Genomic DNA, 27,695 nt, shown 5'->3' on the forward strand with positions numbered 1-27,695 from the left:
TACATGGGAGCCTCCATCCGTGTGGAACTTGAGGCGAGAAACTGGAGTTGAACCAGGCACATGACGAGTAGCGCACGAGGGAGACGAGACATTGTCGAGAGGCGTGGTCCTTGCACCGGGCAAACGGGAAGGATTATTACTCCCATTTGCTCTGTCACTCCTCGCAGAAACTGCGCACAAAGCACACGTGTTGCTCAGCAAGTAGATGGGATATTGCAGTGTTGTTGGGCCGTGACAACGGGAACAAAGTTGCTTCCAGAAGGTCGCTAGCTAGGAGAAAAGGGGGAAGGGGGAAGGGGGGAAGCCGGTATAGAGAGAGCGAGAGAGAAAGAAAGAAAGGAATCTTCTTTCAGAAGCATGTACATGGAGATTGTTTGATCGGCAGTGGCGAGCTTCGCTGGTGTGTCTCTAATACTCAACACGAACCCGCAGAACCATATGATCACACACAGACATACATGTATACGAGAAACGTCAACGAGTAGCAGTGGATTTACAAATTACATGTAAATCAATGCCAATAGCCAGCCTGTCTTTGTCCTGAAGGTGCATCTCGAGTATGGCAAAGCTGCATCCTTCGACACTGGCGTTTGGCGATGCTGTGACCGCTGTATGAGCTGGCCAGGTGCCTCCCCCCCCTTTTACCTGTGGGCAAATCTGTCCGGGCACACGGCAGACACCGCCCAACGTCTGTCTCGACCACAAGAGGCGCATGTTGCCGCCTGAGCTACACCAGACCGGCCAAAACAAGGCACGCCAACGTATAGCGGATTGACGGGGAGAGGACCCAGATCCCGGCCCTGCAAGGGACAAGACGGTGAGTGAATCGAGGCGTTCCAGAAAGCAGCCCAGCGCACATGGCAGAGGGCGTGCAAGGTCCTGTCGATCATGGCCGCCAGAGAAGTTGAGGCTGTAAGACAGGCAGAGACGATGATGCGTGCACACACACACGTACATGGCAAGTCTTAGATGCTGCACATAGCTGTACAAACCACAGGGATTGGCAGCGGTGAATAACACCTCGCTCCACCAATGTTTCATCCTGCACTATGCATAAAAGTCAAGTGTTTTTGATCAAACAGCCGGGCGGTATCTATTGCCGGCATCTCTTCAGCTGCGCGGCAACCTCTCACACACTCCCCCCTCCCCCCCCTTTTCTTTCTCTGTTTGGGTCCGATCCACGTAGAGTGACGCTTGCACGGCAATCGCCGTTGGATCTTGGTCTTCATATTAATTAATTAATCTGCGTGCTAACCGGTTTCAAAACGCCTCGGAACGGCCGAGTATGTTGCGCTGATTAGCGAAAATCTTCAGCTTGCGTCTAATCGGACCTGGTCAAAGCCTCACCCCTCCCCCCCTGTCATCAAACATACTCCAGCATCTTCGAGATACTACGTACAAGAGATATTCTTCCTTTTCCAAAAGACGGAATAAATCTCCTTAGCCAGCCGCCCTTCTCCCCACTGTTGAAAGCGGGCACGGTCCTTTGCAGTGCTGTAGTCCCCGTCATGTTCCTGCATTCAACCGACGGTGTTACTCACGAGTGTTTAGCGATTGGACATTATGAGCAAGGTGTGTAAGGAGCGTGCCCAATCCGCGGCACTGAAATGCGTAGTCAGCCAATGAGCAAACAAAAATTCACGAGGCTGCAAATTCCAACAGATGATCTGAGCGTCGTCCAGGTTTAGAGCAGAAAACATGAGGAAGTGACGGGGCTCTGTTTCGAGAACATCAACTGTGTTCTGCGACAGGGATACCAATAACCCGTTGATGAGACTGAAGGATTCAAAAGGCACGTTTCAGCACTTGGGGGCGGTTGGGCCGAAGGTGTGTCGAAGTACATGTATTTTTGGCATCTTCTTTTTCCAGGTCAGCTAGGTGTGTGTCCGTACGAGGTCACAAGCGTTGAAGAAGGGAAATGAGAGCGCTCAACCGCCTCACTGACAAGCTTCGTCTTGCTGTGACAGTCACACAAACACACCATGGTCGGTTTCATCTGCTGGCAGCTTTTACTTTGCGGTCCTATTACTGTTCCTACTGCTATTCTTACTCTCTTTTTCTGTACAAGAAGAAAAAGAACAGGGGTCTGTCGGCGCAACGGCGCACCATCTTGTGATTTGACAGAGTATACATACGTATACCCGTGGCACCAAGTAACAGCAATGGCTGCATGTCCATTATGCATGTCTGTTCTCTTAGGCCAATGATTTCAGGCGTCACCGGCCGTTGTAAACTGGGGGTCGGGATGAAGCAGAGCCAATCAAACAGGATGCAAACGAGGCGGTGACAGAGCTATCGAGACTCCCAGACGCATGTCTCGCCTCAGACAGTTGCTTGCTTGATTGCTTGCTTGATTGCTTGCTGGTATAGAGTGCCCACAGCGGCTGCTGTCGCTTACACGGCGAGCCCGGATTACAGCGCCATGTAGATCCAAGCGTGACTTTAGCTTCAAGGGGGCTGGGTTTGGACTTGGATAGCAAGCGATTTCTGGACTATCTGGATGGGGCCGTGGCTATCGCCGTGACACTCACCGAGACGATTTACATCGGAGATGGGATGCGGTAGTACCAGGCGGGTCCCTTGCAGCCCGTAAAATGATGCGGAGGACATGGAGTACAGCCATAGCATAATCACGGGCACACCGTATTGTCCATCTAACAGGTTCGATTCGAACTCGATCCGAACCCACGGGCGTAAATCAGCGCTGGAGGGGGGAGCGCCAGCGACGAGGTGGAAGGCAGACTCGTATAGTCGTAACGGCGTAACGGCGGCTCGGCAAATGGCGGTAACGATAAATGAAGGGAGCCTCTAGAAGCGTCCACGAGACGAAATTGCTGTAGATTAACTTATGGGCCCCACGGATATCTGAGATATTAGTCTCCGTAGGTTCTGCGGGGGACCTGTCATGTTTGACAGCATCTCGCAACGAGTGGATAGATGCCGGTAGCCATTGGGCCATTGGGCTTCTTACCAACGCCACTCTGTGGATAATATGCGTTGCAAGAAATTGTAGAGGCGGAGAGAAACGGGCTTGTGAGGTTAGAAGCAGGGGATTCGGGTGCTTGGAGGGCCCTGGCGTCATGTAGTCTGCCTCGCAACTGAATCGTGAAGCGCAGAGTTTCATTGCGTATCCTTGTAAACAATGATGTGTGCCTCTATTCTTGCAATCGGCGGTCTGAAAAGTTGCTACGGGGAAACAAATGTGTTTGGAAAGCTCCAAGGTTGGCAAAGGGTGCTTTGACGCTGCCGCCCTTGACTCTTGACTCGGGGCAAACACAGGAAATGTGAGGTTCTCACTCAACAGCCGGCTTGATTTCGTGTTAGACATCTCCTTCGAATACAGTTTAATATAACACAAACAAGAGATGGCCAGTCATATCGAAGGCTAGATTTGATTACATATGTAGATTTCGGAAGCGCTGAGATTCAACTCCGGCGAGCGTCTGGTGATTCTCGCTGGCCAGGGCATCTTTCATAGCCCAAATTGCCGATTCTAGACGTATACTCATAGCTTGGTGGCTTCAGTGAACATAGTGGTATACTCGAAAAGGGCCTCAATAGCAGATGCCTATACGAATTATTAGTTGATCACTGCACGGATCAATGATTCGATACATTGTCAGCTATTGGCCGTTTCAATGCCAAGTGTATTCAGGGTAGGTTCTCATCGTAGTTGGCATCGGGCTGTACTCTCTATTGACAAGTACAAGCCAGCAGGTGAGAGATATTTGCAAGAATTACATGGCGCGCTGACTTTGCCTAAAGAGAGAGGGCTTTGTAGAATAAATGCTCTGTTGATGAAACATATTGCTGACAGCGGTCGAGTTGTTCTGCAGCTATAATTCAAAACAGCTAGGGCCAACACGGCAAAAATCCAGAGCGCTGTTGGCTGCAAGCTTTTCCAGTCATTTACATCTCAAATGCATTACCAGACATTGTAACTTAGTCAGCAGTTAAAATCACATTATCTCCTCTTCTGGGACCTTTTGAAGCTCCTAAAAGGCACTTTGCTAATTCTTGGGGATCGCCATCATAAGCTTTGGCATCGCGTAGGCTGTCCTTTACAATTGACCATCATTCAACCTTTTAAACTCGTTTATTATTCGTTTCTTTATTATCTCTTCCATAGTTCTCTAGTTACCCAATTCACTCATTTCCCCAGAATGCCTCCACGGCGAACTTTGGCGCAGCGAGGCCAGATTCGAGATCCAGACAATGCCTCTACCCAGCGTCCAGATCAAGATTCAACTCAAACAACCTCGGAAAATATCTTTTTATTCTGGCCCAACATCATCGGTCAGCCTACTCTCTCTCTCTCTACTACATCACATATCCTGTCCACTGCTAATCCGGCATCATTATCCAGGATATCTCCGGGTAATCTTGGCCATGGCCTCCCTTTACTACATGCCACTCCACCCGCGCACATGCTCTCTTCTCTACACTATATCATGTCTTCTCGACGCTCTAGATGGATATGCTGCCCGATTGTTGAACCAGGGAACGCAGTTTGGTGCAGTTCTGGACATGGTTACCGATCGCTGCACCACGACGTGTCTGCTAGTTTTCTTAGCAACTGCGGTACCTCGCTGGGCTATTGCTTTCCAGGGCCTGATTGTGTTGGACCTCGCAAGTCATTACATCCACATGTATACATCTCTGGTTGTTGGCGGTGCTGGATCAAGCCACAAGGACATTGACAAAAGTCAACACTGGTTGATGAGGGTGTATTACACTAACAAGGTACGAAACGGCTCTGGTTTAGTCTTTTGTCAACTCTATACACGGAAGGCTGACTAGAAAATCTCAGATTGTCTTGTTTTCTCTCTGCGCTCTCAACGAGCTCTTCTTCATCGCCTGCTACCTTGTCTCCTTCTCTTCACCAGTTGACCCTCTCTATCTAAAAGCGAACATCGACGGAAAGGAGCATCTGCAGACAGGGAGTGAGGTCGACACCTCACTATTAACCCAGATCTTTCCAAATCCTTATAGCTCTGCAGCGCTGGAGATGGCGCGAGCGAACAAAATGGATGGATACTTGCCGAGCATCATAGCCAAGATTTGCTTTCCTTTCATGGCGCTGAAGCAACTGATCAATGTTATCCAGTTGATTCAAGCCAGCAAGCGGCTGGCAAGGATAGATGTACAGCGGAGACGGAGAAGCAAGCAAAATTAGCTGCTCAGCGCTGAAAATAATCGCCAGTGACACCTGGAAACAGGCCATGTAATTATTTTATACATTATTCAATCATACCATTCATGTGCTCGAAAGATGCCATCACCTGTCTCTGCGCTTATAATCTCCATCTCTATCCCTCCTGTCGTGCCGATAGCCATCCCGCGACCTAAATTGTCTATCGCGGTCATCGTCTCTGTTTCCTCGACGAGGGCTCCTGCTTCGGTTTCGGAACGGGCGCCCATTGTCTCGATCTGATGGTCGTTTATTGGACCTATCATCGTTTCTGCGGTCATATCGACCGTCGTTTCTTCGATCAGGCCTGTCATCATTTCTTCGGTCAATCTTGTCGTCGTTTCTCCGGCCGTTGAAACCCCGATCATGTCTTCCTTTCATCTCCTCCTTGCCGTATACCATGTTGTAATTCTTCCCAGAGCTCCTCTCATCCTCTTCTCGATACTGTCGTCGCTTTTCGAGCTCTTGCACACCTCCCCATCCACCTCGCGCCCTTGCTCTGCGTTTGTTATTCGTGTCTTGCCGCCACACATCGCTGAGCTTACTGACGCTCTGTGAAAAGTCGACGTGGATTCGCCGGTCGTCGATGAGGACATCTTGCATTTTGGTATACGCCACTTCGCACGATGCCTTGTCTTCGTATTCGATAAAGGCGTACTGTAGGCTGTCGCCTGTCTTTTGGTCTCGAATCACCTCGCAGCTCAGAATCTTGCCAAATCGGCCAAAGATGAGCTCCAGATCTTCGTCTTGCGTGACAGGGTTCAATTTGCAGACAAACAAGACGTTTTCCGGCGGCTTCACCTCGGCAAAGGGAAGATCGCCCATAAGCTCGAGTGTCAAGGCCTGCGCCCTAGCATCTCTCTCCCGCCTTCTCTTTTCCAGCTCTTCTTCATCTACATCATCGTTCTCGTGGAGTTCTTCTTCGTTGGCGATTCGTACCGTCCGCATTTGTTCGTCTGAAGGCGGAGGGCTAGAGCTGGGTTCTCTAAGGCCAGGAGGATCAGGATAAGGGTCATCCAGGATGACTGTGTGTTTAATTCGGATATCAACAAACGGGTATCCCTTATCGTCGACCATGGCCTCGTTGATCTTCTCCAAAGAATCAAAGCCCTCCACCACCTTGCCAAATATGGCAGCTTTGCTGTCGAGGAAATCCGTCTCTTCGCCCAGAGTGATGATGAACTGCGATGCCGCCACCCGGGTGTCTGGGTCTGAAGACAGCGGTACTGTCGCCATGCTGACGGTCCCTCGCTCTAGATGCTTCAGCTTGGGGTGAAAGGGAGCTGTGAATGTGCGCTTCGACGGATCGCCCGACAGGTGCCCCCATATTGAGCAGCCGCCATCTGATTGTTTGGAAAGAGGCCCGAGGGGGTCGCCGGTCTGGAAGGAGAAGTTCTTTTGGACGGAGTGGATGGGAGAGAAGTTGTAGTATTTGACCTTGCAGAGCTTCAAGAAGCTATACGGATGGTTAGTTAGCAGCTTGCACGAGGATCAAAGGCAATGCTTGAATGGGAATGGAAAGAAGAAGATCTTACTTTTCACACAGCTTGGGAGAGTGGTCGATGAGCAGATCAATGACGATGTCACCGACGGTGGTTTCTAGCAAGACTGACATGGCTGTGAATTGAGTCTCGGTCAATCTTGGGAGAATCTCGGCATTCGAACAAGAAGAAGAAGATGCGAATTTGCTTTGCCTTGCAGCCGCGTTTTGGCTGACGCGCGAGGCTGCGATTTGATAGATGGACGATGACAATTTTTGTGGGGCGGCCTTGAATGGATGTGGTCTGTCATTTGATTACATAATACATGGTGATGCTTCATGATGCTATAGATACATAGAACCAGCAAAGCTCAACATCGAGAACTGATGAGTAATTCATAGCTTGTCAAGTTTTCAAAAAGCAAGTTTAGATATACGACGACTCTGGTATAACTGAGTTGATGCATAATTACATGGTACAACTTGGGTCATACCACTGCATCGTGATGGAAATGAGATGAGATGCTCTCAAGAGTCAAGAAGCAGCTCCATCCCAGCTCCATCCCCATCTCCAGGAGGTGTCTTATGAGCTTCACCTCATCATCTTCCATTCCCAAATTTCCAGCCTCAGACGAATCATCAACCTGATACACCAAATGTCACTCGCCCATCCCGAGCTCCCAGCTTGTCGCCAATTTGCAGGGCTGCCGTTTCAGTCGCAGTCAGTGCACGCATCCAATCACCTCCCAGGTGGCAATTTGCGTTTTTCAGGTTTTGCATCCTACGGAGGATTTATGCATACAAAACTCTGATGCATCACTTTCTTTTTACGAGTGGCGAAATGGTGCCTTGATACTCCGTGGACTTGTACTAATGCAGATGGATGCGCCTTAAACTTGGAACTTTAACTCAACAATGTGAATTGTGACTGTCTTGACAGCCCTAGACTTGCTTGCTCGCTAGTAAGCTACTATGACACTAAACAAAACAAAACAAAACAGAAAAATACAATAACCCAGATGTGAAAAGCAAAACCCTCAGATGCAATGTGGAATACATGTATATATGTCAACAGCAGGCTCGCTTCCCGTTTTAGTGATGCCCCTCCCACACGTCCTGTAAAACCGCCGATCCACAGCAGACAAAGTAAAGATACCTAGATAATAAACACTAAGTGAACAAGAAAACAAAAGCAAGATTGCACCAGATGTGGTGTGCTAGAATATGTATGTACATCAAAAACAAGTAATGGCTTCCATGTACAATATGAGACAATAAATTGCGCGCACGCAATGCGATGCCAGAAAACCAAACACCCAAATCGGGTAGGTGGGTGAGCAGAATACATGAATAAAGGGAAATTTGACGGCAGAGATAAGAAATCAAAAAAATGAATGTCCCCAATTTTGCGCACTTTTTTTTATTCCCCCTATGAATAATGGAAAAATAAAAAAAAGCAAGTCCCATATCGTCGAATGGTGTCAGCTCTCCACTGAGCTTGTGGTATCTTTTGTTTCCCCCAACACAAAAGAGAGAAAAAAGTAGAAAAATTGGGTGTACCGTTTCAAAACGGTCCCATTGGTATAAAGGCTATTTCGCTAGCCGTGATAGGATTAGAATTAAGAATATTGCAAATAGGAAAGGAGTGACTTTGATGCTCAGACAAGCTGGCGTTGATGATGAAGATGGCTTGATCGTCGGCGGGTCCAATGGAGTTTATGGCTTGCTCAGCTTCTCCACAAATGGCTGCGCAATGATATTCGCCTTGCCATGTTGTCAATGACTTTCGACTTTTTCTTTTGTTGACTCGCTCAGTCCCGGCTTGGGGAGCTTCGCCTCCGCCGCCCCGACCGAAGTTCCTTCTCCGTCTCCATCAGTCGGGCCTGAGCCCACATGCGCGTCGTCATGTCATTGCGGACGGCTTCGCAGTTAAGCAGCTCCGTCAAGGCCCGCTTGATGCTCTCGTTGACGTCAAACAGTCGTTGTTCCTCGGCGGAAATCTGGTAGATGGTCTCTTCGTCGAGGATGGTATCGAGCTGTTCCTCCCAGCCGTTCTGGCGTGGCTGTCTCGAACCACGGCGCGGGCCGCTGGATCGCGAGTGACGCCGTGATGAGGTCAAGATGGAGGAGCGGACGGGCGATGTGCTGGGCGACGAGATGGTGGAAAGGGTGCCGGTCGAGGCGGTTTGCGGGCGGATTTGCTCGAGGTTGCTGCAGAGCTGCTCGTGCTGCTGCTGCAGACGCAGATACTTTTGCAGAGTAAAAGCGTAGTTGTGGTGATAGCTCTCAAAGTCCATGTCCATCGTGAATGTGTGAAAGTACTGTGTGTACTAAAGGTATGTTGTAGGTTTGAGGTTTGGCGAGTTGTTGCTTTGCTTCCGACGTTGTTCTCTCTCTCTCAGCGGCTGCAGCGATATGATCGAGGTATTGCTCTTGTTCCCAACTGTGACGAAACCATCGGACACACAAAAGAAAAAATAAATCGGTTTCCACTCCGCGCAGCAGGTGATGAAGAAAAGAACAATGGTTGAAAGTAGAGATAGGATCGAGATCGCAAGGGTCAATCGTTGGCGATGATAGGAATAGCAGCTCGATGGAGCTCTCGCTTGGTAATAATAGAAGCGATGGGAAAGTGTTTTGTGTGCAGAACGTTGGAACCTTGCCTTCTGGGTTTTGCCAGGGGGGGGTTCGAGGACGGATATTAAAGGTGCGACGAAGCAGTCTTCTGTTGATTCTAGGGCAGGGAAAGAGATTGCCTCTTTTGCCCAAGCGTAATGTTCCACCGGTAGATGTAGTTTCTTTTTTTGTGGGATGTGTTGAACCCGGACCAACGGGAACCACAATAGTCGATGGCAAGGGGGTTTTCGTTTATACAAATAGGACGAGGGTGATGGAAGACTGACGTCGAGATGGCAGGTCAGGTCAAAAAGCACCGGGGTTGGCGTGATGAGGAGTGTATAAGTGGGTGATTGTAGTGTTGCAGCATCCGATGCAAGAGGCGGCGGCTCCCAGGAGAATGTGGACCGACGGTAGTGGGAATTCTGGTAATCCAAGTGGGAACAGGCCGTTTACTTTTGTCGCAGCACTAACAAAGGGTGCTTGCTCTCTGCCACTCAAAAGATGCCCCGGCTAATGAGGGTGTGGAGAAAGAAATAAGGCACGGAGTATCGATAAAATGAAGCGGGAATAGTGTAGCATGGGATGGATGGGAGGGCTGATGAGCTAGTAATATACTCGCTCGAACTTGGAACTTGAAAGAGGGGGGAGAACAACAAACGGTCAATGGCAATACTACGTGTACGTGTACTCCATATGTTTTTTTCTTTTTCTGATAAGTTACCGCAAACTTGCATATTCCGAATCAATAATCTGGTCCAGCTGGCGGTCCCACGACGCAGAGCAAAAGCTTACTTTGCCTGGTTCCAAGACGACGTCGCAATCGCTCGGCAGCATGAGCATGGGTACATGTTGCAAGGGCAACGAAACCAGCCAATGGTGGCGGCGGCCAGAGCTTCGTGAAGGCGAAGCTGAAGAAGGGGGTTGCTTCGGATGCTTTCTGGTCTAGATCCTTCCTGGGCTGGTCCGGCTCTAGCTTGCTGCGCCGGGGCCTGACAATCTACTCTGCCGTAGCATTTGGGCTCCAAAGGGGGCGAGGGAGGGGGAAGATGATATGCAATATGCAAGACTCTGGTTCTTCCTCAGACGGTGTAGTAGCTTGCTTTCCGTAACGGTACTGTACAGTAGCAGCATTACGAGTATACTAGCCAGCTTTAAGGTTCATGGAGGCAAACCACAGCCAACACGGCCCTGTCCATCCAATGGCGACGCGGCGGGTGGCGAAGGCGACTTTGCTGCTCCAGTTCTTTGCTGGCAAAAACCTAGATACGAGGGGGGGCCTGCGGCTTAGCTCCTCAACGCTTTGCCTTGCCTTGCCTTGCCTTTGCCTTGGCTGCGGGCGAGTTGGACGATGGCGCTGCTGCACGTTGCGATGCTTGTTCTTGTTCTCGGGGCTGGTGGGCCTGGAGCCCGTTTTCTCATGACAGGGGTCTCCGTTTTTTTGATTAATTCTGGGCATCTTGCTACCACGGGTGCTTTTGTTGCGTGCTTTTTCACTGCTGCTCTGCGGGTTTATTCACCAAGGGGGGACAGTTAATATCAAACCCGTGCAGTTGTCACCGCATCATCCAGCGGCGGCGGCTCGGGGTCTCGTCTTGAATCAAACTCGACTCGCCAGTGGTCACGAGGCCGCGCCCTTTTGAATCCCAATAGTTAGTGGTATACATGTATGCATATGCCATGCAACAATGCAATGGCTGCTGGCGACGGCGCGTGGAGTGGCTGGTTGGCGGTGCTCGCCGCGCTCTTACTGGCACAGTTCGGCGCTGCAGAGCGCGACACGGAGTGTGCCATGGACTGGCCGTGACCTGCGTGTGTGAGCAAGCACAGCTGAATCAATTGGGCTCGATTGAGTGCTGCAATCTGCGCCAGAGATAACGAAGCGCCCTGTGCCGTTTCCTTACCCCCCCTCCCTGGTGAGCTTGAGAGAGCACGCCAATGAAGCCCAAGATAACGGCAGCCGTGGCAGCGAATTGACTGGCTGCCAATGGCCCGCGGTTATCTGGCGCGTCTTTTCACAGTCATACCCGTATCTTTTGATCTGTATCTACAGGTACAGGTACGGAGTACAGCTCATGGCGGAAAAGATAAGCCTCACCTACTACCCAGGAGGTGCAGCTCCGTATTATTGGGCATCTCCGGATGTACTCGCAGCTGTCCCAGACATTGATCAGCCATTCAGTGTTACAGAGACCTTCTATTTATGCCTCGTGATCCGCACTGATCGACGGTACTAGGGCAACATGGCTTTCAAGGGAGAAGATTTAAAAAAAAAAAAAAAAAAAAAAGAATTGCTGCTATCAACAGCCCACCACCCCTGACCATCATTTCCACAAGCCAGAGCCGATCACTGGGTAACAGCCCAAACAGCGGCAGGATTTGCAAGAAAAAGCCCAATGTACAAGTACGTAGCGAGGAGGCTGCAGTTAATTTATTTTCGGCGTCTAGACCTCGAATCCAGGTGTTGAGCTTTAGGCAGCGAGCAGAGTAGCATCCAATGTACATGTAATCCAGCAACTCCGGTGATGCTCTGGCTTGCAGTGTCGCATGCAGATGCTGTAGCGACAAATCCTACCTGGTCTTAGCCCACCTCAAGCTCAGAGAATGCCCAAGGCTGTGTTTGTGCCGTCTTTGTACGTAACATAGGATACTGCTTGTATACAAGGATGCATCTATCTCACGGGACCATCGGCTAGTGGTCCGCACAATAGCAAGAAAACGGCCTTTTTCTCACGATTCCGAGTGTTGCAATGCATCGTCTTCTCCCATCGATTGGCTACACGGACGACAAGGGGCGGTTCAAGGTCCCAAGAACAAAAGCCCTGCCGTCAAAATCTCATCATCTCGGTACTCGTGCATGTACGAGTGAAAGCACAATGCTCAAAAGTGCGGTGACCAGCCCCAAGCTTTTGCTAGCGGTCACGTTCATCCGAGACTCTGTGATGCTTCTGCCGATCAGCGATCATCTCTGGCCAACGTGGGCTCGCTAACGCCTCAGATTGTTCACCATAAAAAAGCAAGACGCAACGTCGACCGCCTCTTTTTTCTTAGTTTTTTTCTCTTCATCCCTGTGTTGCGGAGACTCGGTCACATTTCATGGCGGCCGAAAGACAGACAGAAATAGAGAAGCGACCAAATTGCTCATGAGGTGGAGTTTGGAAACCTGCAGGAAGCTGCAACTTTACGGAGCACCTTTGCATGTACTCCGTGCTAACTCTGTGCTCCGTCCGGTGAAGTAGCTTTCTCTTATTTTCCTGTCAGCCCTTCTACCAAACATCGTCGACTTCCGAACCGGGGTATTATGGAGGTTGCAACTCTGCACGGTGACCAATCTTTTTCTCCCCCGCCAGCCGAAGCGTTGCTCGTCCCCCGCTCATGCACACTTGTGCTTCTCGTACGCGCAATCTACTGTACTAAAACTCTCTCGGCTCAAATATTGCACCTGCAAAGGCACCTAATCCAAAGGATGACAAAGAGAACAGCTTCAGAGGCCGCTCGGCGCCAGCAACCAACCAAGGGCTTGGGTTTGATCCCATTTGCCCGTCACCCTTGGTGGCTTTTTCCCCCGCAACTTCAACTCCCCTCACCCGGTTCAAAGCCGTGGAAATGGCCATTACTCGTACATACAGTACGTAGGTTTCAATGTCTCGAGTGACAACATGCCACCCGTCGTAAGATTGCGTGCCGCTTACCTTGTGTCTTCCGGCTCACACCGTACCGGCACTGTAGCCGGGATGAATCAATAGTCCCTGCCGGCTATGTCTGACTTCCCCAGACTTTGCTGTCTTATCCATGACTTCATCTTGCGGGAGAGAAGCTGCATGTTGGAGGGAGAATAACTCCGGACGGGCCAGGGTCTAGACTCTGGACAGACAACATGGGGAGACAGTCACGCTGTTTGAGTGACGTCAACAATCGGGGAGCATCACATCGAGCCATCCGCAGCTGCGATTGATTGTGTACGAGTATGTTGATGCACTGCCAATGCAGGCCTCTGGACGGCTACGGTTGGAGCATATCGAAATGCCTCAATTTGTCGTCAGAATTGCCTGATGAGGACGATATTCGCCAAAGCCACAAAGGTTCAAAAACAAAGCAAGCCAGTGGCCATGTGGCTTGACCCCCAAGCGCCACCAAGATCATCTTGTCCCTGGTGCCATACTGTATGTGTAGCCTGGCGCCATCGCCATGCAGCTCGCTTGAGCTACCCTGAAGTTTAATGCTCGTGGACGCCGCATTGTTTCACCCTGTCATCAGCGGGTAAGCTATTGCTCAAAAGCATGTCATAATCAGCCTCATGTGTAATTGACTTGAGTTGGGGTTGTACTGTAAGATGAGTTGAGTTTGAAACTACATTCTGTGTACAGGGTGTACTCACAACAAAACCTTCCGCCCTCGTCTTACACAGAGACACCCCGGACTTTGAATCGAACATCTAACAAACCGAGAGTGAATCATGCTGGAACTGAGAAAGTTGAATGAGACTGTGCGTCATAATTTAGATACTCTACAGATTCTAATAGCAACTTGGTCGTTATAGAATGGGCCTTCTTGTTGGTCACGCGAGGGAATCTCAAATGAGACATCTTCCACCTTTAACGCCTCGTCGCGGCACTTTGCCAAAAACACCTGAAAGGTTTCCAGATTCCGCTGAGTCGCTGCAATGATGACCTCAACATGAGGGTATATGCCAAAGAGCTCCAAAAGAGTGCTGACAAGGTCTGGGATTATGCTTGGGTCGTATGTGATGTCGGCCCCGAGCACAACATCCAGTGGACGGCCGCCGTTCCACCGCTCTTCTTCGGTTCCCACGAGTGCATACCCCCACTTGAGATCCATGGGACGGATGGCATCTGAGCCTTCAAGTTGATTCAAAAAGAGGTTCTCAGGGAGGTTGTTGATGACGTCGTCGGATCCATCGGATGCAATGACATGTGTTGACCCCAAGTACTTGACGCACAGAATGGCGAGATATCCCGTACCCGTGCCAAGCTCCAGGACTCGTTTTCCCGAGACAATGCTGGGATCCCGGCAGAGAAGCTGTCCCAGGTGAAGCGCAGCCTCCCATGTCCTCAGTCCCGTAGTGCCGCCAGCGGCGATCAGAGAGCGATTCTCGAACAGGTTGATGTGAGCCTCGTGACCTGGCAACGATGCGAGATGATAGACAACGCGGCACTTTTGCTGCGCGGCATCATCCTCGTTGGGGGCCGGTGTGGAGAACAAGACAGAAAGGGAGGACATGAGGCCATCGGACACTCCCTGCTCATGGTCAGAGACGTCTTGACGACTGCAGCAAGGGTCACGCTTTGAACTTACATGCGCATCCCAGTCTTCTATGCTGACCTCAATGCGGGAGATGAGCTCCTTGAGCACTCTCACCTGGTACCTCAGCGGAGGAGGGCCTCCAGGAAGAGAATCATCGGCAAATAGCCTCTGATAGATGGAATCTTGAACCTCGGGAAGTCTGATGTACTGAGGCTCGGGATAATCCAAGGTCTGCTCCAATTGGAGATATTGGCGGCAGAAGCGGTCAACTTGCTTCCGTACCGAGGCTTCCATGGCTATACTCGTATGCAGATGTGCATATACACATATGCATACGGGAACAAGACGTGACCAACCTGAGAAGAATATGCGCTCTCGATATTCCTACCTGTTCATCCCATTTTCGCTGGATACGGGATGCTGTTCTGTCGACACAGGCATGGCGATATGCCAGCAGCCGGCGCTACAGCAGGCAAAATGGAGAGCTCAAGCAATCCCACACAACTCATTGGCTGCGGCGGGCGGGGATCATCCGGTACACAAAAATAGGTACTAGCATCCCAGGCTAAGCAACCGAACATTACCCTTCACGTGATGTAGCACATGCACTCGCACATGCACTTTGCAATTTTCACAGCCCAGGCCGCGTTTGTGCTGCTTACATAACACCACCACACGCACAACCCCTGCATTTCTCTTAGGGTTTGGGACCCAGACTAAGCGACACGACTTGGTGCTCGGAATTTTCGCTGCCCCGGTTTTAGTTTTGCGGCGAGCCCTTTCTCCCACGACCGACCACGACGCCAAACCGCCGAGTCTCTCCTTCGTCACTCTCACAGAGACAACAGCACAAGACCGCAACCATGGCGGATAACGACGCTCCCGTTACCCTGCGAACTCGCAAGTTCATCCGCAACCCCCTGCTTGGCCGCAAGCAGATGGTGGTGTGAGTTGGAATCCCTCTTCCCGTGTCGCCAGATTCGAATCCGCCCCATCAGATCCCTATCCATGAGAACGTCCATTCGAGCATCGGCCTATTCTTTCAGTGCGGAGAGGGAGAAAGAGATACACTTCTCCTCCTGCTGTCTGCGAATTTTTCCAATCATTGCTACGCACAAAAAACCCGCCTGCAGAATTGGCATGACGTTTCGATTGGACTTGGATAGTGGATTGATGAGGCGATGGAAAGAATCAAGACCGACACAACACACCCAATCACATCGACAGAAAAAAAAAGATTCATGGGCTGATCTCTCTCTCTTCAATGCATATAGTGACATCCTCCACCCCGGCCGTGCCAACATCTCCAAGACTGAGCTCAGCGAGAAGCTCGCCAGCCTGTACAAGGCCCAGAAGGAGCAGGTCCAGGTCTTCGGCCTGCGCACCCACTTCGGTGGCGGCAAGACCACCGGCTTCGCCCTCATCTACGACTCCCCCGAGGCTCTGAAGAAGTTCGAGCCCAAGTACCGTCTGATCCGGGTCGGACTCGCTACCAAGCCCGAGCGTGCCAGCAGACAGCAGCGTACGTTGAAACCACGGCAGCGAAGCAGCACCATTTGCTGCCAATTGCCCCTCTACCGTGTGTGTGTGATCTTTTTTGACTGACTTGATATGTGGGAATACAGGCAAGCAGCGCAAGAACCGACAAAAGACCCTGCGCGGAACCGCAAAGGTCAAGGGTGCCAAGGCGAAGAAGGAGAAATAAACGCAACGCTCTCAATATTGTTGCTTGCTGGTGCTGGGGGGAGGTGCGGCGTGGCGCTGTGGTACTGGGTTGGGCATTTTGTTGCGCACCTGCGAGTGCTGCGGACTTTTTTCTCTCGGCATGCAAATCAAAATTTGTCCTTGTCGATGAACCTCTAGAAACGGCTGGGAGGGGAGTGATGGCTCGGCCCCTCCCCATGGTGTGTGCCTTCGATACACTAGCATGAAATCAACGGTGTTTTCGGGTTTCGGTCCAAATATGCGTCCTTGTTTGGTGGTTTCGGTGCACACGATTCACGCACTCCGTGTGCTGGATGAAGTGCTGTTTTTTATGTCATGATGGTCCGACTCCCAAGAAAATTCGGTGATGATCAGTGGGCAATTCAATGAAGAAAAAAAATCCCTGTTATTAATGGTGCTCTGGACTATGGTCGTAGCATGTGTCTTTCCAATCATGGCTTCCCGCTCCTCGACTCCACGCTGTCTCTCTACTCCTATCCCAATGCCTACCTATCCTTCGTAATGAAAGAAACAATAACTTCACGGGATCTAATATCAGTGCACGCTGACTACAAACAAAAAGTCCCTCCTTATCCAAGTTACAAAACGCTACAAAACTAGAATCAACTTAAAACCAAATTACAAAACGCCACAGAATTCATCCAAGATTTACGCATATGCCATTTGTCACTTTCAGTTACCGGTGGCTCCATGGAAGCGCAGGGACCTAAACGACCAAGTCACAAACACAAACGAAACAGCAGCCAGGCCAGCAAAGATGAAGTAGACCCAGCCAGCGCCCCCCAGCCAAGTGTTGAGAGCCTTGTTGACAATGGGGAAGAATTGGGCCACCAGGAACGTCGCCACATAGTTGGCTCCCAGGCACCAGCTCTGTGTTGCGCCAACAGCTTCCTGGCCAACGAGCTCCGAGGCCAGGATAAAGGGCACAGGACCCAAGCCCACGGCGAAGAAGCCGACAAAGAAGAGTACAGCAAAGGCAGACACAATCTTGAAGCCAAAGACGATGGACAGGGCCAGAACAAGAGCGCTGCTGCCCTGGCCTACGATGGACATGATCAGACAGGTCTTGCGTCCCAGTCGGTCTGGCAGAGGAGAACACGCGACGGTCGTGACCAGGTTGACCAGCGAGACCAGGATGCTGAGGAGAGCAGAGGATATGGGCAACAAATCGGCGAGAAGCGAGACGGAGTACATGATGACCGAGTTGATGCCGCAGAACTGCTGCACGAACATGATGCCAACCAGGGCGACGATGACGGGCCGAGTGCTGGGATCCTTGGCGACTTGCAAGAAGCCAAGGTGAACAGGCTCGTTCTTGGCCAAGGTAGCATTGGGCGGAGGGATCTCGTCTGCATTCTGAGCGAGAAGGCCTTCCTCCTCTCCGGCGCCTGATCCATCCCGGCCCCAGTCCTCGCTTTCCTCCCTAATGTCGACGGCTTGACCACGGATCCTCTGCAGCGTCCTCTTTGCACCAGCCACGTCGTCGTGCGCAGCGAGCCAGGCTGGGCTTTCCGGGACAATCAGCAACCCAACGCCCTGTGCAGCGGCGATCAAGGCTCCAATACCCAGGTTCCACCTCCAGGCGCTTCCGTAGCTCAAGAAGAAGCCCAGCGTTTGCGTAATGAGGATGCCGACGTTGATGGAGATCTGGGTCATGAAGCCGAAGAAGCCTCTCCGATCGGGCGGGCAGACCTCGCTGATGTACAGAGGAACGATGACGGTCGATGCTCCAGCCCCGATGCCGGACAGGAAGCGGCCTGACGCCATGACCAGGACGCTGTTGGCAGACGTCTCAACGACGGAGCCGACGATGAAGAGAAGAGCCGTCACACGCATGGCGAGAAGGCGGCCGCGGCGAGAGGAAAAGGGACCGGCAGCGAGAGCGCCGATGAGGCCTCCGATAGTGAAGATGGAGGAGACGGTGGCAAAGGCCGCCTCATCCATGGGGATACAGTCGTTGGTGCCATCGTGGACAGAGGTGACGAAGCCGGCGATTCGAGCGAGGATCGAGACGGACTTTCGGTGGCAGGTTATGACATCTTGGGGGGCGTTGAGCTCGGCCTGTGGGAAATATTTATTAGTAACTGTAATATGAACGATTATAGACGGGTAGATGCCCAGGAACAAGTCCGTAGACGTCAGCTTCATTCTGTGGGAGCTTGAAATGAAGCTCTATTGCAGCTCGACGGAATGACAGGCAGAGCGGTGAATGAGAGAGGTTTGACGGCGAAACGACGCACCAAGTGGAAGCCAAACTGGAGAGACCCGAGAGTCGAGATGGCGATGAGGATGATGAGGTACGTGGTGACTCCTTGGCCCGCCATCGTCGCGGATGGTAGGAGCTGGAGCTGGAGTTGATGCAGAGTTGAAGCTGAAGCGATTCAAGTTCCGACGATCAGCTGCCCTAATGCTGCTATACTTAGGTGCTCTTCGTTGGTGGGGGAAAAGCCCCGGGAGGTGCCGCTGTTGGCTGCTAAGTTCCAGGGGGGGTTGGGCCACGTTTTGCCCCAGCTTTAGGGGATTTCTTGGTGAAAGTACGGAGTACAGCTCGTGTTGATGCTTGATGGGTTCAATATGATGGGATGATTTGGCAAGATGGAGGAGAATTTCATAGTCGTCGTTATATATAACTTATTTTCGAGCGCTATCATGAATTATTGATCCCTCTGCAAAAGTTGATGGTGCAATGTGATGTCTTGTACGACTAATCTTGCCCATCGTGACCATGATGACATACAACGCCTACCCTAGATGGAATTGGCCAATTTCGAAGAGTTCCTATTGTGCGACGCTCTACTGTTCCATCGCAGCTCAATATGTAGAAGCAGTGAGAATGATGCAATACCATGTTATCAATGAGGAAATTAAGCAAGGCCGTTAGCTCAAAAGGGTGGTGGAATACAAGTTGCCTTGTTTGAACCGTGCCTAGTGTAATAAATACCTGTACTTTCACAATATAACAATAATAGGCCACAGAAGTCTGGTATTAAATGTTTGGTACGTTCACGCCACATCCAATTTATTGTATTTTGTCAATGCATATTAGCATGGCAAGGTATCTCGAGCACTAAATACTAATTCAATCATCATGTACTTTTATCAATGCCCAGCATTGAAAGCCTTGAAAACCTCCAACGAGGTACCGAAATTGGTACGCTTCATATTCTCACAAAGCTATTCTCTCAAGCAGCTATCCTCAATAAAAGACAAACAGTTAATCATCATCGTCGTCACAATCCCATAAAGTCAAGAATCTGTTGCTCACCCAAATTCTTCAGCACCTTGCGTCCCTGAATGCAGTCAGCCTCGCAACGGGCCAAGATGCCCGCCTCCACGATGCCATCCTCAACCCACGCCTGAACGGCAGGGTGCTCATACAGCCGATCAACGTACTCTCCCGCAGGCCCAGCCAGCTGGATGCCAAAAGTCTTGCACCGCGACGCAATCGGCGCGTAGAAGGCGTCGGCGGCGGAGAACTCCTTACCGGCGATCCAGGGGCCGCCAAACTTACTGATGCCCTCGTTGAAGAGCTCGGCGAGCCGGTCAATGTCGCGCTGCAGAGCCTCGCTCGGGGTGCCCAGCTCGATCCGCAGGGCCACGTTCATGGAACACTCGTTGCGGATGGCGGAGAAGCCCGAGTGCATCTCGGCCGCGGCGCAGCGGGCAAAGGCTCGGGCGAGCTTGTCGCTGGGCCAGACGGCCGGGACGTCCTCAGCGAGATACTCGACAATGGCGAGCGAGTCGTGGATGATGGCCTGGTTGTCGTTGTCGACGAGGCACGGCACCTTGGAGGTGGGCGAGAAGCTGAGATACGCGGCGCGCTGGGTGGACAGGTCCTCCTGGAGGAGGTGAAGCTTCTCTTCAAAGGGGATGTTGAGGGCCTTGAGGAGGACCCAAGGCCTCATCGACCATGAAGAGTAGCGCTTGTTGGCGATGTGAAGCGTGTAAATCATTTTGATTGCTGAATGATAGAGGGCTGGTTGTCGTAGTCGGTAGTCGGTAATAGTCGGTTGGTCCTCTCTCTGTTGTTGATTTGCGCTTTTGCCTTGCCTTGTCGTTTTCTCTCAGGCTCGTTGATATTGAAATCCAGGCAGATTTATATAGTTGAAGCTCAATAGGCAAAGAGCTGGATGGATGCCTTGTTGAATCACAAGCAATTGGACTGACTCTCCGACTCAAGCTCCGAGTTTGATGAGAAAACGCCTTAGATTTGACCTTGACACTACTCCAATTTTCAAGCCACCAATACTTTTATGACTGGTTTGCCGTGTGGCTTCCTTTCCAGCGACAAGCCCTTGGTCAATTTTGCTATGTTCAATTGACAAAATTCTTCTCGACGGCCCGATCCGAGACCGATAGAAAGCGGTTTCTGAATCGCATTTCATTTCCTATTTTGTGTTGCGAGACTTTAGCACATATTGGGATTGGGCTGGGGAGCAAATGTCGAGCCATGCATTTGTAAGCAGTCCTTAGCCGAGGCGAGGCGGCTTCATATTTTCACGAGACAGAGAGCATTATGGTAGAGTCCATATCTACCAGAGTTAGTGTCTTTCAGCATGGGGAATACTACAAGCAAGCGAGCAAGCAGTAAGGTGTAACCGGAGCTGCCAATTAAGCAGCAGACGGGATCTCCAGAGCTTATGTGGCTAGGTCTCATCGGCTTCTTTTCATCTTTCTTTATAGGAGCCTTGCATGGCCGCTTGATTGTTCACCCGAAAGCCTCAGACATCAGCCTCCAGTGTCTGACATGAGCCCCAGTGTCTCAGGCGGAGGAATGCCCGATTGGAGGCGGCGAGATGCGGCCTGTGCGGCTTGGCGGCCTAGCAGCAACACGAAGCCACCCGGCTTCTTTTTAGACATCCATTGAGAGATCAGTTGGACCCAATTACCTAACTGGTTGACTGGATCATTAACAATGCGATTCCAGAGGGCGCCCTGCAAGCATCTCGACCCGAGTGGCTGACGGACTTGTTCCTCCGCCGATCCTTGGGCTGGAGCTGGATTATACCCTGCTTATGTCCATTGCCATCCAACCATCGTCTCTCTTTGCGGCAAGATGAGAAAAGTTTTCTGCAAGTTAGAGAGCAGCACCCTGTAATAATATGCGGCAATGACTGCAACTGATCCACACCACAGCCTAGGCGCGCCTTACCGTCGACCACCTACCCACTCAACCACAGACTTAGTAGGTATGTAGGTGATGCCTCTTGGGGGGATCTTTTATGTGATCGAGACGTGGAAATCACATTCTGCTCTTGGATGGTATAAGTCATTCTTCCATGAGTCCGGTTGCTATAAGCATTCTGTCTGATGTTGATAATGTCATGCTGTAAGATGGCCTGGTAGTATTTCAGGGTATCCATCGGCCCTTTTCGTCATCACAAATAATCCAACTCCCCTTGGCGGGTAAAATTGGACCAGCGGACGAGGAAAGCCGAACAACGGGGCCCTGACTCTGAGCCGTCTTGTTGAAACAGAGTTGGATAGCCGAGTGACAACTGTTTCCATACAGGTATATGACTGGCGCTGCTCCGTACCCCGGACACCCTTTCTCTTTATTACACTGCATTGGATGACTTGAAACCGGCCTCTGTATCATGACCATAGTTGATTCATGAAAGTGTCGTGAGCGCTTCCACCACACAGCCTAGAGTGCCATACGTTGCATCTTGTACCGCAGAGTCGCTGTTCTGTACCAGGATCCTAAACAGCGACATCGGCATCATTCTTGATAACACCCGGCGACTGTCAATATTCCCAAGTATCGGTTGTCAAAGAGGCACGTATGCGCAATAGTATTTTCACTTTCCTCAACTGAAGGGTGAATATTCCACTCAAGTGACAATCCCAACTGGGAGAAGACCAACGAGAGCCGAAGGAAGAGAAACATTTGTGCCATCATGGCACTTACACAACCATCCGCGACAGGCTTAAGGTCTGTTGAAGCATCTTCCACCGAGGGAGATGTCGCCTTGGAGCCAAAGGCGGATATGACAGGCCACAAGACTCAAGAGATGGCCTCCATCGAAGCGCCGGCCACGGCCGATGCCAATCCTGTAGAACTCCCGCCGGACGGTGGCCTCTGGGCGTGGCTTCAGATTGTAGCCGGACATCTTATTGTCTTCAACACCTGGGGCTACATCATTAGCTTCGGCATCTTCCAGCCATACTACATGCAGATGCTCAACCTTGAGGCCTCAGCCGTATCCTGGATCGGCAGCATCCAGACTTTCCTCTTGTTTCTCATTGGCACCTTCTCTGGACGTGCCTTTGACGCTGGATACTACAGGACTTTCCTGATAGTGGGATTTCTCATGCAGCTGGTGGGCATCTTCACGACGAGTGTGTCGACCACATACTGGCAGCTCTTTCTTGCGCAAGGACTTTGCCAGGGCTTGGGCTGCGGACTTGTCTTTGCGCCGACGATTGCCAACATGTCGACGTACTTTTCCAAGAAGAGGGTACTGGCCTTGTCAGCGGCGGCTTGCGGTGGTGGAACTGGAGGCGTCATCTTCCCCTTGATTGCGCAGCAGCTGATTCCCAAGATTGGATTTCGCTGGACGGTACGAGTCATGGGGTTCGTGGTTCTGGCTAGCAGCATCATCATCGTTTCGCTCGTGAGGACGAGGCTGCCGGCGCGAAAGGCTGGTCCCCTGGTCGACTGGTCTGCTTTCAAAGAGTTGACATATGTTCTGTTTGCCATCAGCATGTTCATCACGCTTTGGGCAACGTATTTTGCATACTACTATGTGAGTCTTGTTCCGCCGTTTGTATTTCGTCTCACATGTTTCTGACAGAAATCACTAGGCACGCGCGTATTCAATAGATCAACTTGGCGGATCGCAATCGACGTCTTTCAATATGCTCATGATTATCAACGCCATTGGCATTCCAGGACGACTTGTACCAGCTTTCCTGGCCGACCGATACTTTGGAGCCGTCAACGTGTTCATCCCCACGATCCTGTCCGCTGCCGTCTGCATATTTGCTTGGGCCGGGGTCGGTTCCATCACCGGAGACTATGTCTGGGTCGTCTTCTTTGGCTTCTTCGGCGCTGGCATCCAGGGCATGTTTCCCGCGACTACGGCCGGGCTGACCAAAGACCTGAGTAAGAGCGGTGTGCGAATCGGCATGATATTCACCATCATCAGCGTTGCAGCACTTACTGGGCCACCGCTGGCTGGAAAGCTGGTTGTGGTGGCCAATGGAAGCTATATCGGAGCACAGATCTGGGGAGGAGTTTGTCTCGTCGTTGGGGCAATGTTTCTAATAGCCGCGAGGTGGGCGAGCCAACGGGAGATTGCGAAGAGCAAGGAGCTATCGATGATATCTCAAGAATAAAAGCAACGTGAAGGATTTAAAAAGGAGATTCGCTGGGAGGGATGAAGGGGAAAATGCATGTATTGGAAACGGTTGTTTTGTTTTGGAGTTGACCATATATGATTGCATGTGGCTGCGATAACGTTATCATATCATAGATTCCCGCTATCGATACCGAAAGGGTCGACTTAATCACTAATAGAGATTCAATTTACTGAAAGCCGCAACACAATGCTAGTAGTCAACAGCTTTTATGTAATGTTGGATAAAAAGAGCTCTTTGGTGAAACGAATGAACTGCTGAATAGAATTATATTCCACCTGTAACATGTCAATTGATGTCATGGTAGAGCACATGTGCCGAATCTCTTCCAGCGAAATCGCATGCTAAACTGCCCCGCCACCTCTTCAAGCTGGGAAGAAAAATCTCAAGCTCGCATCAACCACAGCTTCTCTCGCCATAGCGGACAACTGCAGTCATGTCAGCAGCGCCATGGATCTGTCGCAGCTGCGCCAGAGCTCTGCGGCGGTCCCATCAGCTGCAGATTGTCCGATTCTCTTCCAATGGTGCGCCGTAGCCCGTTTGTTCTCTATATCGAGCGAAACCCTTCAGCTGACAGTTATGCGCCCAAGATGCTTCCTCTTCTCTGGCCCCGAGCCTCCTCCGACGTGCTCAATCGCTATCCGTAGAGCATGACGACCTCCAAAAGAGCCTCAACAGCTCCTTTGACGCAGCCAAAGCCAAGCGCGCCGGCGAATTGGGCCGCGTCGCCTCGGCCCTACGAGCATGGGAAACGGCCCAATCCTCAATCACAGAACTCGTCTCGATGGCGGAGGATCCTGACCAGGATCCTGACCTTGCGTCTATCGCCCGGGACGAGCTCGAGGGAGAGCGCGCGAAACTGGACATGCTGGAGAAGAGACTCAAGGAAAGCCTGACACCGAGACACGCATTCGCCGATTTGCCGTGCATGGTTGAGTTTCGACCCGGGCCGGGAGGTCTCGAGGGCAGGTACTTCACTGATACGCTGTTCAAGATGTACAAGGCTCTGTGTGCACGACGAGGCTATAGGGCCAACGTGCTCAAGTACGAAATGGCCGAGGCCGCAGGCGACCAGTCTTCGTCATCCGGTGAACAGCCAGTCCAGGAAGCCATCCTCGAGATCCAAGACCAAGGTGCATACGACATCTTCCGCGGAGAGGCCGGCATGCACCGCGTACAGCGCATCCCCAGTACCGAGAGCAAGGGCCGAGTGCACACGAGCGCTGTGGCCGTCTGGGTTCTGCCGTCGTTTCCAGAGGGAGGCAGTGGCGGGGACAATGTCGATGTCGAGGATCCGGAGAGCGACTTTTATGTCAATCCTCAGGACGTCAAGATTGAAACAATGCGAGCCAGGGGAGCTGGTGGACAGCACGTCAACAAGACCGAGTCTGCTATTCGCATGACGCATATCCCTACCGGCACCGTTGTCTCCATGCAGGACCATCGCTCGCAGCAGCGCAACCGTGAGGACGCGTGGAAGATGCTTCGTTCCCGTATTGCCAGTCAGCGTGCTGAGCAGCGCGAAGAAGAGGCCGCCAAGCTTCGCAGCAGCGTCTTGTCCCAGGCGCAAATCACGCGGGGTGACAAGATCCGCACGTACAATTACAACCAGGACAGGTGTACGGACCACAGAGCCGGACTGGATGTGCACAATTTGCCGAATGTGCTGGAGGGAGGAGAGACGCTGGACAGGGTGATGGAGGCGGCGCGAGAGTGGTTGGTGGGCAAGGAGGTTGAATTGCTGGTCATGGAGGAAGAGGCCAAGGCGAAGAAGTGAAAATTCGAATTTTGTATGAATGCATATGTACGATGAGAAGAAGCGCTGGGCAAGTCTCCCGTTGTAGAATCTAGATCCTGGTATGATGTATGATATAAATGTGTATATATGAGCGTGAACATAGATAAACATCACTCTCCTGAAGAGAAATGAAACAGCACACACTTTCTCTATGAATGAATCCATCGTACAAGGATGCATAATGGCTTTCTTTCTGGCCCTTTTCCGGCCGTGTAAATAGACATACAAATACCACTTTGCCTCAACTATTCCGCATAGCTGTCTACCCGCCATAACTCCGAATAATTCACATCTTAGCCGCTCCCAATTCCACCGTAATATGTCCAAAAATAACCATTATATCCCAGTTCGGGTCAGGTCTAGCCGTCGTGATTCCAGCACCGCATAACCCCATGTAACAGAGAAAAGGGAAACAAAAGGAAAAGAAAGCAGAAAAAAGAAAGAAAAAAAAAAATAAAAAAATAGCCAGCACTTATATGTATGCTTCACATTAAACCTCCCAAAACAACTTTACCGAGTCCCGCCACTTCGGACCTGGCGTGCGATCTGCTGTGGTCTTCAAAATCCTTGACCACGCCCTGTACGATGATTTTACGGATCTTGGCGTCCGCCTTGGTGAAAAGCTCGGCAATGGGGGCTGAGCACTCCCTGGGCGACGGCACCAATGCCAGGAAGCGTGTGTAGCAGTCAATGAGCACATCGCATAGCGTTGCAAACGTCTCGAAGAAGTCGGGGTCGAACGGCAGAGATGGCGTTAGAAGATACGTATACTCCTCGCCGGGCAGTAGGTCGGACTCGGAGGCCGCAAAGTTCATAACTGAGGGCGCGGGGCCGGCGCTGTTCGAGCCGGTGGCGGGTGAATGGCCAAAGGCCGATGAGTCGTCAATGGTGACGTCTGCTGATGTCGAGCGGCGGGTTTTCGTGCCAGGGCGGCGGAACATGTTGGGGATGCGGGCGCGGGTCAGGGCGGCGGCCGAGGAGTCGCCGTGCAGCTGCTGGAAGGAGTCGAACTCGGCCAGCAGCGCATTGAGGCAGCGGAGGAACTCGAGTGGTGTGGAGGAGTAGAGGTCGTGGATGGTGGGGATGGAGAGGCCGAGGAGCAGGTAGTTGGTGGCCTTGCGGGAGAGTTTGCGAGGGTCGAAGCTGGGCATGCGGGAGAGATCGGGCTTGTCAAAGAGGTACGTGTTGAACCAGTAGACACGGCCTTCGTGACTGTGTAGAAGCGCATCATGGTTAGTTCATGAGTGTGTCTCATTATAGAGAAGAAAGATGAGGAGGAACGAGAGCAACTCACGCCTTTCGCAGATAATCCAGCGTCGACACCCGCTTCTGGGCAGTCTCCGTCATCTGCTGGTGAAGCGCATGAGCCTCACCCTGCGCCAGCGCCCACATGGTGCTGCTCATGCCCAGACGCGCGTCGACCGGCGTTGCTGGAGGCATGGCGGTCACTGTGGCCGCTCGCGAGATCATGGTGGATGGATCGGGGGGGCTAAATGGCACTCGAGGCCCTTCAATGGCGTCCCTCCGGCTTTCCTTTTCCTGGTCTTTCTCCTTTTCCTTGTCCTTTTCCTTGTCCCTCTCCTTTTCTTTTTCTTTCTCCTTTTCCTTTTCCTTTTCCTTCTCCTTCTCCTTCTCCTTCTCCTTCTCCTTGACAGCACCCTCTTTGGTCACAATCTTGGCCGCAGCAGCAAGTGCCTGGGCGAGATCAGGAACAGCAGGCGCACCAGCGTCGACGTTGGCGGCGTTTGCGTTCGCAGCGTTGCGGCGTCGAGAGCCGGGCAGCGAGGCCTTGAGCGACGAGAAGGACGCCTTGCGCTCCTTGCTGCTGCTGCGGACGGCGGACAGCGACGAATCGGGGTCGCGGTGATCTCGATGATCTCGGTCGCGCGTGGACGGTCGTGGCAGGTTGAGCGACGCTGGACTGAACAGAGCGCCCGAGGTGGCGCTTGAAGGCGCCATGCTGCCTTTATTGGATTGGCACTATTGGTCTGGTCGTGGGGGCTTTTCACAACGTTTGAGCTCGGGATCGAGGCGATAAGCGGCGCTTAATTTGTTCTGGACTCTTCCGCGTTAGCGAACTGTGCTACTCTCGTACTCGTGGGCGACTTGGCGTTTGTTGGTAGTAGCAGGTAATCATAGTAATAACAATCGTTCATGCAAATGTCAAACAAGGCATGACGACGGCAGATGACAGATGACAGATGACATGATGCCTCCCATGGCAAGCAAACAGGGAGGCGGGACGGACAAGAGCAAAA

The 27,695-nt window shown here is 51.7% G+C and overlaps 12 protein-coding genes across 12 annotated transcripts; 5 read left to right on the forward strand and 7 right to left on the reverse strand.

Annotated features, from left to right (window-relative positions):
- Positions 1 to 4,021: 4,021 nt before the first annotated feature.
- TRIVIDRAFT_72847 (uncharacterized protein) lies at positions 4,022 to 5,266 on the forward strand (the record flags this gene model as incomplete). Its single annotated transcript, XM_014104524.1, has 3 exons — positions 4,022 to 4,296; positions 4,367 to 4,743; positions 4,811 to 5,266. The coding sequence occupies 3 exons, from the start codon at positions 4,164 to 4,166 to the stop codon at positions 5,174 to 5,176; spliced, it is 876 nt and encodes a 291-aa protein (XP_013959999.1).
- A 12-nt stretch (positions 5,267 to 5,278) lies between these two features.
- Positions 5,279 to 6,806, reverse strand: TRIVIDRAFT_189523 (uncharacterized protein; the record flags this gene model as incomplete). The annotated part of the gene is made up of 3 exons (XM_014104525.1): positions 5,279 to 5,379; positions 5,467 to 6,647; positions 6,727 to 6,806. The coding sequence occupies 3 exons, from the start codon at positions 6,804 to 6,806 to the stop codon at positions 5,279 to 5,281; spliced, it is 1,362 nt and encodes a 453-aa protein (XP_013960000.1).
- Positions 6,807 to 8,497: 1,691 nt separating this feature from the next.
- TRIVIDRAFT_9149 (uncharacterized protein) lies at positions 8,498 to 8,941 on the reverse strand (the record flags this gene model as incomplete). The annotated part of the gene is made up of 1 exon (XM_014103790.1): positions 8,498 to 8,941. A coding segment is annotated over one exon (444 nt), but the record flags the coding sequence as incomplete, so codon positions are not given.
- On the reverse strand, positions 8,498 to 9,628 carry TRIVIDRAFT_168035 (uncharacterized protein; the record flags this gene model as incomplete). The annotated part of the gene is made up of 1 exon (XM_014104526.1): positions 8,498 to 9,628. A coding segment is annotated over one exon (627 nt), but the record flags the coding sequence as incomplete, so codon positions are not given.
- A 1,352-nt stretch (positions 9,629 to 10,980) lies between these two features.
- TRIVIDRAFT_62473 (uncharacterized protein) lies at positions 10,981 to 12,277 on the forward strand (the record flags this gene model as incomplete). The annotated part of the gene is made up of 5 exons (XM_014104527.1): positions 10,981 to 11,072; positions 11,347 to 11,517; positions 11,595 to 11,691; positions 11,873 to 11,920; positions 11,999 to 12,277. The coding sequence occupies 5 exons, from the start codon at positions 10,981 to 10,983 to the stop codon at positions 12,275 to 12,277; spliced, it is 687 nt and encodes a 228-aa protein (XP_013960002.1).
- Positions 12,278 to 13,778: 1,501 nt separating this feature from the next.
- Positions 13,779 to 14,846, reverse strand: TRIVIDRAFT_32476 (uncharacterized protein; the record flags this gene model as incomplete). Its single annotated transcript, XM_014104528.1, has 2 exons — positions 13,779 to 14,550; positions 14,608 to 14,846. The coding sequence occupies 2 exons, from the start codon at positions 14,844 to 14,846 to the stop codon at positions 13,779 to 13,781; spliced, it is 1,011 nt and encodes a 336-aa protein (XP_013960003.1).
- Positions 14,847 to 15,346: 500 nt separating this feature from the next.
- TRIVIDRAFT_79416 (uncharacterized protein) lies at positions 15,347 to 16,728 on the forward strand (the record flags this gene model as incomplete). The annotated part of the gene is made up of 3 exons (XM_014104529.1): positions 15,347 to 15,498; positions 15,827 to 16,074; positions 16,178 to 16,728. The coding sequence occupies 3 exons, from the start codon at positions 15,416 to 15,418 to the stop codon at positions 16,255 to 16,257; spliced, it is 411 nt and encodes a 136-aa protein (XP_013960004.1).
- A 221-nt stretch (positions 16,729 to 16,949) lies between these two features.
- Positions 16,950 to 18,601, reverse strand: TRIVIDRAFT_62476 (uncharacterized protein; the record flags this gene model as incomplete). Its single annotated transcript, XM_014104530.1, has 2 exons — positions 16,950 to 18,338; positions 18,518 to 18,601. The coding sequence occupies 2 exons, from the start codon at positions 18,599 to 18,601 to the stop codon at positions 16,950 to 16,952; spliced, it is 1,473 nt and encodes a 490-aa protein (XP_013960005.1).
- Positions 18,602 to 19,507: 906 nt separating this feature from the next.
- Positions 19,508 to 20,230, reverse strand: TRIVIDRAFT_31847 (uncharacterized protein; the record flags this gene model as incomplete). Its single annotated transcript, XM_014104531.1, has 1 exon — positions 19,508 to 20,230. One exon carries the CDS (start codon positions 20,228 to 20,230, stop codon positions 19,508 to 19,510), a length of 723 nt encoding a protein of 240 aa, XP_013960006.1.
- A 2,061-nt stretch (positions 20,231 to 22,291) lies between these two features.
- On the forward strand, positions 22,292 to 23,629 carry TRIVIDRAFT_32181 (uncharacterized protein; the record flags this gene model as incomplete). The annotated part of the gene is made up of 3 exons (XM_014104532.1): positions 22,292 to 23,026; positions 23,085 to 23,309; positions 23,429 to 23,629. The coding sequence occupies 3 exons, from the start codon at positions 22,292 to 22,294 to the stop codon at positions 23,627 to 23,629; spliced, it is 1,161 nt and encodes a 386-aa protein (XP_013960007.1).
- A 446-nt stretch (positions 23,630 to 24,075) lies between these two features.
- Positions 24,076 to 25,416, forward strand: TRIVIDRAFT_62479 (uncharacterized protein; the record flags this gene model as incomplete). The annotated part of the gene is made up of 2 exons (XM_014104533.1): positions 24,076 to 24,163; positions 24,230 to 25,416. The coding sequence occupies 2 exons, from the start codon at positions 24,076 to 24,078 to the stop codon at positions 25,414 to 25,416; spliced, it is 1,275 nt and encodes a 424-aa protein (XP_013960008.1).
- Positions 25,417 to 25,922: 506 nt separating this feature from the next.
- On the reverse strand, positions 25,923 to 26,829 carry TRIVIDRAFT_31850 (uncharacterized protein; the record flags this gene model as incomplete). Its single annotated transcript, XM_014104534.1, has 2 exons — positions 25,923 to 26,649; positions 26,732 to 26,829. The coding sequence occupies 2 exons, from the start codon at positions 26,827 to 26,829 to the stop codon at positions 25,923 to 25,925; spliced, it is 825 nt and encodes a 274-aa protein (XP_013960009.1).
- Between the last annotated feature and the right edge of the window lie 866 nt (positions 26,830 to 27,695).

This window comes from Trichoderma virens (genome assembly GCF_000170995.1).
Source record: "Trichoderma virens Gv29-8 chromosome Unknown TRIVIscaffold_3, whole genome shotgun sequence".
Taxonomy (NCBI): Eukaryota; Fungi; Ascomycota; class Sordariomycetes; order Hypocreales; family Hypocreaceae; genus Trichoderma; species Trichoderma virens.